The following is an 11,488-nucleotide window of genomic DNA, read 5'->3' as shown; positions in this document are numbered from 1 at the left end:
TCTTCCTGGCTTGCAGGTGGCCATCTTTTGGCTGTGTACTCACAAGGTGGAAAGAGAGACGGGAAGGAAGCTTTCTGATGTCCTTTCTTTTATGGGCACTAATTCCATCAGAAGAGAGTCTCACCCTCATGACCTCCTCTAAACCTAATTACTTCCCAAAAGCCCCATCTCCAAATACCATCACATTAGCAATTAGGGCTTTGACATATGAATTTTGGAGGGGTACAGTTCAGTCCACAGACCATGCATTACACCCAAACTCCAGGACAAAAGACTCTCAGTAGCAGCATGAATACAGCAGCAGAGGAATAATGGAAGGTAAGCATAGAAACACCCAGGGCATCCTGCCAGACTAAGGAGTTCAACATAATTATACAACCGACCTTGGTCAAAGTTGTTAACCAAGTTCATTTGATGATATATTATAGGATGTTTTAAGGAGAGAGGCCACACAGAGGCATTTGATATTCGATGACTTGTCCCAATGTGAGTGTGCCATAAATTACCTTAACATATGATTCATTTGATAAGAAATGTGGTTCAAAATGGAGAAATGAGAGTCAAATAAGTATGACAATAAAAGAATCTTAGAAATCAACTGGGGATACAGGAAACTATGTATGTAATAGGGCCTCTTTCTCAAGCCAGCACTTAGAAATATATACCAGAGAGTGTATATGGGGAAAAAAATAAAAATAAAGAAAACTTGTTTGGAGGATGGGAGAAAGGGGGCAGTGAACTCAGCTGTCATTCAAAGTTGGTTTTGAGAAGTACTAAAGTGGAAGTGTAAGGCGAAAAAAACAGTGCCACTCCAGTTTGCTGACACAGCTTTTCTTAACTCCAGTATTTACAGAAATGTTGGTGTAAGGCATTATATTAAGAAGCGCAGGGCTTCCCTGGTGGCGCAGTGGTTGAGAGTCCACCTGCTGATGCAGGGGACGCGGGTTCGTGCCCCGGTCCGGGAAGATCCCACATGCCGCGGAGCGACTAGGCCTGTGTGCCATGGCCGCTGAGCCTGCGTGTCCGGAGCCCGTGCTCCATAACGGGAGAGGCCACAACAGTGAGAGGCCCGCTACCGCAAAAAAAAAAAAAAAAAAAAAGAAGCAGCACAATGACTGTCACCTCATCTAATCATCTTTTTTCTCTTACGTAAAATGAAATACAAGTGTTGAACAGTTAGAGAATGGGCAGTGAGGGTGTGGAGAGAGAAAATAATTGATAATAATACTTACAAAAAGTCCCCTTTTTAGTTCCCAAAAAACTAAAAAGTTGCTGTTTCAGGGAAATAGTGAAATCAAGTACTCTAAATTACTTACTTCCACTTTTTCTGCTCTTTTACTACAAATTTTATAATCTTAGTGAAGGAATAATCTTTGGCATTAGAGTTTTCTAAACACAAAGTGCACATAGTCCGTTGGAGTTTTTATTTATAAAACTGTCACATTTATTATAGGAGAATTCTTATCTCTTTTTCTTGAGTAGGGGTAGCTTAAAGAACAATAATTACAGTGTCAGAAAAAAGCAATTTGTGTCCTTTGAGCCTTTTTTCTCTTCAGTAAGCAAGTAATTTTACTGCTTACAAGCTCCCATTTTTCAAAGAAAGCACAAGTGTTTATTTTATGTATATTTTCTAATTAAGAGCTTATGTTTTTTTATATTCTCTTCTTTGAAGGATAATTGCTTTTAAATTTTATCATTTCCATAATTTTTTTCTCTAAGATTTCTTCATTTTACTTTCATATATGTTATATTATTTGTGCAATAATATTTTCATATGTAGTCTACTAACAAATAATAGTCGGTAGAACCATTTTTACTAACTTTTGTCCTATATTTAGAAATGCTGTAATGTTCAAGTATACAATTCTTGACAATATTCTAAGTGAATTTAAATATATTTAAATACAAGGAATAATTTGGGCAGTGATCATTTTAGTAACTCTATTCCAAATCATCTTTCAACTTAGAGATCACATCCATTGTCTCTACCTCCTATTTGGGAAGATGGGTGGAATCTCCATTAACCCTAAGGTGAATGTTCATTGCTTTGCACAGATAACCTTCATGATTGTGATTAATAATCTTTGCTGGATCAATTTTCTCTCCCCACCCTGGTTTTTTTTTTTTCCCCTTTTCTTTCCTCCCCTCCTTCCTTTCTTTTAGTAAAATAAAAATAGTTATATATGCCACATGCCTGCAGAGGGGCAGAATTAGTGGGTTCTGTCTTTTGGGAGTATATACATATAATCAGATTAGTTACTGTAAAATGCATAAAACAAACTGACAATTTTACTGGATCTTCTTCTGCTTAATGAGTTTTACCTGCTTTTCATGATATTTTATATTACTTCATTAATTTATCAAGGCAAAAGAGAGCACTTTGGGGTTGGATCAGGGGTAGAGAGTAGGACATGGAGGCCTTCTCATATAACCAGTGTCAGTGTTCTTTAGGAAACTCAGTATAGTTCATTACAGTGGTTAGGTACAAAAATTTACGAGATATTCTACAAAGGAAACAAAGCAGCTTTAATCTGATAAGTTGTAAAAAGAGAATACTAGTAGATTTACTAATGTAAGGGTAAGAAGAGTGAAGCCAACAAAAAATAAAAGACACTAGTACTCAATTCATAACACCCAAGGGGTGACTGAATCTTTCTTATGCAGAGTCTAACTTGTGTGGCATATCTATCTTCTTATCTCAGGGCTCCCTAAAGCTCTTATCTAAAATCGGGAACTAATCACCTTTCACCAGCATTTTTTCTTGCAGTCTCCATACACACTATGGGAAAAAACTTATTTTTTGTTCAATAATACATAGAAAAGTTGGTGTATGTCTGTAACAAAGTTTTCACCATCTACTTTTATTGGAAATTAAGAATGATATGGTCTTTTCTTTCATAAAACTAAATTTATATTTCTTGAAATTCTGAAGTTATATATCCTTTTTGATTTCATGAAATGATAATGACAGTTGTGTTTGTGGTGTTTTAGGATAAAAGTTGAATAATTCTGTCTTTTCCCCTAGTTACTTACCTTTGTTTGTACTGTTCAAGGAAAACCCCAACTGTGAACCAGGTTTCTCAAATGCTCTTCTAGTTCCTTTACTTGTTCCGGTGGTTTGAAGACTTCAGTTAGCCTAAGAATTACCTGGGACCTTGTTGAAAATATAGGTTCTGGCTAACAGCTCTCTCTCCCATGAGATTCTGGCATCAGTGTCTTATCCTTAATTTACTTTGCAATTATCCAATTATTGTGTAAGTTGAGTCCCTTAGAAACAGAGTGTGATTCATTCAATGAGCTGTATCCACCCAGAAATTTTGGAATTTACTGAGTAAAGTTTCTTGAACGTGTGAGACACATTTTGAGTTTCATAGGTTTTGTTAACAGACCTGAGCACATCAAGTACGTATAACCTTGTTTCTATAGACTTGCAAACAATTTGCCAAGTGGAACCCTGGCTGTCCACAAGCTGGGAATTGCCTATATTCTTTTGAGAGCTACCCGTTCCCACTTGAGGGCCTCATGACAGGTGCTCAGCTCCACTCTGTTGAACGTTTCCTTAAGCTTAGAGGTGGGTTAAACCGCTGGGTTCTAAATAAACCCGTTATAGCTTTTCAACGTGCCCCATGAAGCTGTCCCAGAACTTCTCATTGTAATATTATTTGCTTTGAGATTGCCCTGTAAAAGGCAAGGTAACTGGTGGTTGCGCTGGAGACAGGGCGAGGCCGGCTGGTTCCTGCAGTGCCCTGGCCCGCGCCGAAGAGCCCTGGCAGAGCCCGGCCGGCCGAGGATACACGCATTTCCCCGCGCTGCCGGAGGCCTGAGCCGCAGGGCGCTCCCCAGGGGCATTGTGTGTGAGCCCGCCTGGAGATCGCAGGCCCAGGGGGCAGCTCCACCCGAGGAGACAAGACACGCCTCAAACCGGGCAAACTCCCGGCCTCCTCTGGCCCCAAGCCAGCAGCCGCCACCCGCCACCTTCTCTCCTCCTGCGCTGTTGCCCCGACTGCCCTGCCGGGCCCCGAACTCGCTGGCGCCTGGGCGCGCGGCCCCTCGGCCCAAGGGGCTGGCGGCGTGGTTGGGACGATGTGGCGCATGCGTGGTGGCGCCACTAGGCGCGGGAGCTGCGGCGGAGGGGACAGCCGCGGGCAGGGCCGCCCGGGCCGCGTTCGTGGGGGTGGCGGCAGCGGGGGCTGGCGAGGCCGCGCGGGCGGCGCCCGACAGCAGCTGGAGGAGCGGTTCGCCGACTTGGCGGCAAGCCACCTAGAGGCCATCCGCGCGCGGGACGAGCGGGACCGACAGAACGCGCGGCTGCGTGAGGAGAACGCCCGACTGCGGCTCGAGAACCGGCGGCTGAAGCGCGAGAACCGCAGTCTCTTCCGTCAGGCCTTGCGGCTTCCCGGCGAGGGTGGTGACGGGGCGTACGCGGAGGCGGCGAGGGCGACCCCGAGCCCCGAAGAGGCCAGCACGAACAGGAGAGCTAGGGGCGGCGGCCCCGAGGACGAGCAGGGCAGCCCCAGGGCCCTGAGAGCCCGGCTTGAGAAGCTGGAGGCCATGTACCGCCGGGCCCTGCTGCAGTTGCACCTCGAGCAGCGGGGGCCGCGCCCGCGTGGGGACAAGGAGGAGACCTGTCCACGCAGACCCGACTCAGGCCAGCGAACCCCGGAACCCGAGCCCGAACCCTCGGAACCCTGGCTGTAGCCCGAGGCCGCAGCCGGGGGAGGCGGGGCTTCGCGCAGGCCCCTCCTCCTCCGTTCACGGTTGCCCCCAGCTAGCGCGCTCCTGAGCCGCGCGCTCCCGCCTCCTGCCTGGCCGGCCACTTCCGGGGGCGAGTCGCGTTCGGTCGGCAGAGGCTGAGAAGGGCGTGGGGCCGTCTGAGTCCACGTGTACAGATCAGCCTTCTCTGGCCCCTGCTTGTTTCCGTGGAGGGAGGCCAGGCAGCGGAGGGGCGGGTTTTAAAACAGCAAGAAATGGGTGCCAGTCAACACGTCCTAATGCCTGAAGTTTTCTGAGTGTTGTGAGGACCTGTGGTATTTTTTCCCTCTGTTTTGGTTCTTTGAGAGATGAATAATACATTTTGAATCGGTTGAGTTTGTTCATTCTAAAGTCTCCCAGAGCCTCTAGCCGCTCTCTCTTATGTGGCCAACATTCTAAGTATTTGGTTTGTCTTTATAAGTCGGTGTTACTTGGATAGCCTATGAAGTACCACCCTTTTATGAAAAAGGTGATATATATAATTTAGAAACTCATGTCTGCCCTGGCTCTAGTCCTTATACATCTAATATATACTGATTTGTTTACCCCATTCTGCCCCCCACCCCCAGCCTTGGGAATTTTTAAACTATCTGCCTATAGTAATTCTTTGATCGGCAAATAAATTTGGTGCACTAAAAATAACCTAAAGCTATCCCACGACTATTATTTGAAGTGTGTGAAATGTTTACACGTTTCTTTAAGAAATATACATGTATGTATATATTATACCTATTTTTAATATCTGAACTTGATTAGCTTTTGTAAACTCATTTTCTTTTCGCTTTATGAAACAGTGATCTTTTAAAACAATCTAAAAATTAGACAGTCTAAACATTTCATAATTTTTATACATTTTAGACTTGACAGCATAGCACACAGCTACTTTGCCTAATATTGCTAATCTTTAAGAATTTTTAAGAAATTATGAATTATATGTATATCAGAAGTCCCAAAACAAAGTGATTTAAGTCTCAGTTGTAATTTCAATGCAGGAAAAAAAAATGTGATTATCTTAACAAATATTCTAAAATCAGTTGATTGTACTTTGTTAATGAATAACACCTTTGCCTAGTAATGAAGAGGATACCATTGTACCTGGTAAAAATCATAGGTGTAGAAGGGTGTTTAAGTGGTGGAGAACACTTCAGTTTAAGGAGGCAGAAAACAATGAGAAGAGTTTCTGTTACAGCTAGAAAAAAATCATGAGTTAGAATGTTTGTTTTGTTTGTGGAATATTCCAAAAGTTTCATAGCATATATTATAAAACAAGTTGCCAAAGAAAATAGTTTTGAGATTTTTTCTAATCCTGGGTATTGAAGACACTGCATTTTGCTTAAAAGTAATTGATAGTTTTGAACATTAAAATCTTCCCCTATGACCAAGAAATACGAGAAGAATCTTGGTGAGAATAAGTAGGTATATGAAAACTATTTCTATCCCCTTTACATCGTTTTCTAATAGCGAAAGAATTAAAACATTTTTAGGAGGCAGTAGGAATTGAAGAATGGAAAAAAGCCTATTGGCCCTACTTCTACTTTGAGTGTAAATTAGTTAATCTCTCTAAGCCTTAGTTTTGTTACTATTAAAATGAACATACCATCTACCTTAAAATGTTAATAAAAATTTTATTGAAATGCTATCTGCAGAATACCTGCTTCAAAATAAGATCTATCAGTAAGAATTATAATCCAAATTGTGAAATTTCAAGTGCATATTTTACTGTCACTTTACTTTCCTTCTGTGTTTTGTTCCTCTATGACTTTATGGGTATTAGCAGATATGTATATTTCGAATGTGTTGACATTTTTCTCTCCTTTTAAACAAACAGGGGAGATAAAGCCTTTATGATAAGGGAGTAATACAAAAAGTTTAAAATATTTCCTGATTGTGGCAACTGGCGATTCAAGAACTAAGCAAAATATTCAGTTTAACTAGTTTTAAACACCCTTTGTTTTAAAATCATGTATAAGTATGGTGAAAAAAACTTTTGTAATAAGGCACACACACAAATGAGGAATTTTTTTTAGCACAATTCCTGAAAAGTTTTAAAAATTCTGAAACCCAAATGCCCCTATAAATGGGTTAAGACTCAACTTTGTTGAATTTCCCCAATGATACCTGATGAGAAGTATCATGTAGTAATATAAAAGATGTTTTGTTATATCAAAATATGTACCTGTTTAAGAAATGGGTAAAGTTGATTTTAGAAAAGTTTTGTCTAGGCCCTAGTTTGATCTAGAATAACCTAAAACTACAGATTATCATACTTTGTTACAATGACATTTTCATAACTTCAGATTTCTTGTGCAATGAAAAGAGGGCTTATAATAGAAATGAGCAATAAAAATGTGTGTCATATTAGCAAGCAAATTCAGTGAGGAGGGTTGGCATTTTTTTAATTAGCAATTTTTATTGCTGCTACTCACAAACGTATACCATCTTTATGTTTTCATCTGTAAAAATTAGGATGTAAATCAAAGCAGTATAAAATGGGGTCTTTTGTAGATCATAGAACAAGCTGTCCTTGCTATACTTCTTGAACGTAGTGAATATTTGAAGAATACTTGAAAATATTCTTTGTATTGTTTAGTCTTAGACATAGATTGCCAATTTATGAGTATCGCCATGATGAAACTAATACCAAATTATTCAATAAATTAAATCATCAGTATATACTAAATAATTGTTAGCAACATGATTTTGATCCCAGTGCCAAAATACCATTTTCTATTTTGATTAAAGGAACAGATTTTCACTGAGAATTTGTCATAAAATCTTCATGAGTGAATGAAAAAACTTACTAATATTTCTGTTCAGTGATTAATTGATCAATTATAAGTTCTAATTTTTCTACTATAAACTTGCTTTCCTGATATATATTTTACCTATCTGATATAGACACTATATAAATCTATTTGTGCAATGGAAATATGAACCAAGGAAAACCAATAATACCCACGTCTGACTTTATGAGGTTATCATGCTCAAATTTCAGATTTTAAAGCTTAAACTAATATTAGCATCTCTTAATGATTTGAATTAAACTATGTTGTGTTTAATCAATAGGGGGTTTTGCTTATTAAAAAATTCATATTCAGAATCGACTTGTCAGTATAGTCTTTGCATTATTCATGTTAATTTATTAGACTTTAGAGAAAATTTGAGAAAGACTTTAGAGAAAATTTGAGAAAGGGGGCTTCCCTGGTGGTGCAGTGGTTGAGAGTCCACCTGCCGATGCAGGGGACACGGGTTCGTGCCCCGGTCTGGGAAGATCCCACATGCCAGGGAGCGGCTGGGCCCATGAGCCATGGCCGCTGAGCCTGCGCGTCCGGGGCCTGTGCTCCGCAACAGGAGAGGCCACGGCAGTGAAAGGCCCGCGTACCGCAAAAAAAAAAAAAAAAAATTGAGAAAGGACAGCAGTGAGTTTGTTGGCGCTTAATTCTTGTCCGAGTGATAGGCATTCTACTCTAAAAACTGAGTTCTTAGAGAGAGGAACTTGAACAACAGCCTACCGCAGACCTCATACCTGGGACTGATAAAATTTTCCATGGCCTTTCATTTTTCCAGGTATCCTCCCTTTATTTTTGATTCTATCATTTTAAACTTAAAACCTCCATTGTAGGGGCTTCCCTGGTGGCGCAGTGGTTGAGAGTCTGCCTGCCGATGCAGGGAACGCTGGTTCGTGCCCAGGTCCGGGAGGATCCCACATGCCGCGGAGCGGCTGGGCCCGTGAGCCATGGCCGCTGAGCCTGCGCGTCCGGAGCCCGCAACGGGAGAGGCCCGCGTACCGCAAAAAAAAAAACAAACAAAACAAAACCTCTATTGTATTTTAAACTTAATGGGTCTGACTTAAGTTATGGTGAAGACTCTGTTGCTAATAACCAAGAAACCCAACAATTCAGTGACTGTTAAAAACAGGATTTTTAAATCTGGTACATAAACTTCCTGATTCAGGTGCTTCAGGATGTCAGGAAGCTATGCTCCACATGGTCATTCAGGGTCTCAGATTCTTTTTATCATGTTTCTCTACCTTGCCCAAGGTCATTGTTTCATCTGTGTGGTAGAAATAGGTTACTTTCAGGTCCAGGTTTCAGCATATGGGAAAGGAAAAGAGAGGCTTGGCCAAGTGAGAAAGTGATATAAATTCCCCTGGTCACATTCTGCTGGTAAAACCTTATCACATGACCCATTGACCCTGGCAGCTATCCTGTGATCATAAGAATAACAGTTCAGAGAGATGAAAGAAAACTTATATCTTAATAATATCATTGCAGCTCTGTTTATCACACCCAGAGTCTGTCCTACATCTGGACTTCCAGTTATCTGAGAAAATACATTTCCTTATTGTTTAACCCAGTTTGAGTTAGAAAATTCTCTTAGTAGGAGTAAAAATGGAATACTATACAACAGTAAGAATGAACGCTATGATGACACATGAAAATATGGATGTCTCCCAAACAAAATGTTGAGGAAAAGAGGCCAGACACAAAGAACATAAAATGGACAAAACGTTAATATCTGTATCTATTGAGAACTCTTATAAATCAAAGAAGAGAAGGGCAATCATCCCAAAGCAGAAAAAGGCAAAAGAACTTACAGATCCTTTATGTTAGAGAAAAGCTGGATAGCCAATAAACTATGGAAAGATTTTCAAATTAATAGTAATATAAAACTTAGATGTCCTATCTCTTATATTCCATAACTCAAATAATCAGCATTTGCCTAATGGCTATAGGAAAAAAATTATCAATCATTCTGAATATCTTTTCCAATGCTCCTTATATCTAAATGGTTATCAAATCTTAAAATTTTTTGTCTCAAAAATGCCCTTCACAGTTATTCCTTTTTCTTCATTCATAATTTTGGGCATAGGTTATCTAAGGACCTTTGTTTCATTTTGCATGAGGTAAACACTAAGGAATGCAAATTTATTTTAATTCAGAGGATAAATTGGTGTATGTACTATTGACCAATAATTTTCAAAGTAGGGTATGCAAATATGCTGAGAGCAGGTTAAAAATCTCAGGTCTTCTATTTGCATTTATTTTTACCTCATGCTTTTAAAATTTATTCTTTCTGTGTGTGTTCTAAAGTGTTCTTAGTATAGTAAATGATATACACATTTTGTTATGTGCTCAAAAATATTTATAGATCCTGATAGAGTCTAAAGAATACTACACTGGGAGTCAAAAGCTCATTTGCAGGGTTTTCATTTATTAGTTTTGGACCTCAAGAATATTATAATCTTTTTAACATGGAATTTTTCTTAAATAGGAAAATTGAGTAATAGAATGTACCTAAATATGCATCATAGCTAGGTTTGTTATGAGACTTAAATTAGATATTATAACTAAACTTATATTTTATGCTTTAAAATGCAATACTACCAAAGTAAGAAAATTACTATTTTTGAAAGATAATTTTTCATGTTCCTTGGCTTTTGGGACAAAAAGAATTAGCTATTAAAATTATTTTAGATTTTTGACTTTTTTTAATCTTCACAACTACTTTTTAATTTAAGGTTTAGGATTAATTCATCAGAATTTTTCAGTGCGTATCTTTTTGCTTGGCATTTTATACATTTCAAGCAAGAAATTAGGGCAGGTGTGTATCTATCAAGTATAAGGAGGCTACCGAATTAACCTACAAATCTCAAAAGTTATATTAATGAATCTGTGTGCTTCACAACCTTTTCTGAGAAGAATAAAACAGTTTTATTGAGGCACATTAACACTACTAATAATTCTAAGACCTGAAAATACCTGACTGTGAAGTTGATTATGTACTCAAACAGAAAGCTATAATCAAAAGGTTTCTGAATCCCCTCCTTCAACAGTGTTTTTTTTCCCCATATTATTGATGCAGATGTTGAGTTTCTTAACAAAAATGCGAAATAATTGGGGCTGAAGACTTCCTTTAGCCAAAAAGAAATTTTCACGTTTTTATTAAGCAATATATTTCATAATGAAATAAATTCCATGAATTATTCTTCTGATACCAAGATTCAGCAGCATAAAATAAAATGTCCAAAAATAACTCCTAGATATCAAACATTTGCCTTCCAGATCCACTCTCTATTCTTCTCCACCTTACTCTCTTTTTTACCACATTACTGGCCTCCCTTGGTCCTTGGGTTTCAAGGCAAGATTGGTTTCTGGCTGGATTTGGCCATGAAAATACTAGCAAGAGGGCAGAAGCAGGAAGTAGGGTTGGGTGTGGGGTTGCTACAGTTTAGCTGCATCCTGCCTATCAAGGGTCACAGCTCCTGTAAGTCTGCCTTCTCTCAGAGCTCTCTTTCTCCAGGTTCTGGTAGGGGCTCTACCTCTCTCCACTTCTGCCCAAGGGGTGGTGAAGTTTTCCGTAGTAGGTGTTACTACCTTCAGGGTACTGCTCCGTATCCTTTGGTTTCCCTAAACCTTACCCAGTTTTTGCAAACAGCCCTTTATTGAACCATTTAAAAATTACTCACCTTCAGTGTGCCATTTTTTTTCCTGTGGGGACCCAGGTTGATTCAATAAATGAACAGTGACTACTGATATTGATATCGATTTGCATACTTTTACTGTATTTAATTTAATGCATCTTGAAGATTCCATGGAGCAAAATGCTATATCTCAAAATCTGATCTTCAGTTAATCTAGTTTGATGCTTTCTTGATTTAACTAACTCAAAACGGACACATGAAAATTAGGTTTTACAATTAGATACTAGGTATATATTACTGGTTACAGGGTTT

The 11,488-nt window shown here is 39.5% G+C and overlaps 1 protein-coding gene across 1 annotated transcript; it reads left to right on the top strand.

The window, feature by feature from the left end:
* The first annotated feature begins 3,948 nt into the window (after positions 1–3,948).
* Positions 3,949–5,394, top strand: TUSC1 (tumor suppressor candidate 1). Its single transcript, XM_060153510.1, has one exon. The coding sequence runs from the start codon at positions 4,084–4,086 to the stop codon at positions 4,696–4,698; it is 615 nt and encodes a 204-aa protein (XP_060009493.1). The 5' UTR covers positions 3,949–4,083; the 3' UTR covers positions 4,699–5,394.
* The last annotated feature ends 6,094 nt before the right edge of the window (positions 5,395–11,488 follow it).

Source organism: Lagenorhynchus albirostris, chromosome 7 (genome assembly GCF_949774975.1).
Source record: "Lagenorhynchus albirostris chromosome 7, mLagAlb1.1, whole genome shotgun sequence".
In the NCBI taxonomy this organism is placed as follows: domain Eukaryota; kingdom Metazoa; phylum Chordata; class Mammalia; order Artiodactyla; family Delphinidae; genus Lagenorhynchus; species Lagenorhynchus albirostris.
Note: the sequence above shows the minus strand (reverse complement) of the source record. Positions and strands in the feature narration are given on the sequence as shown.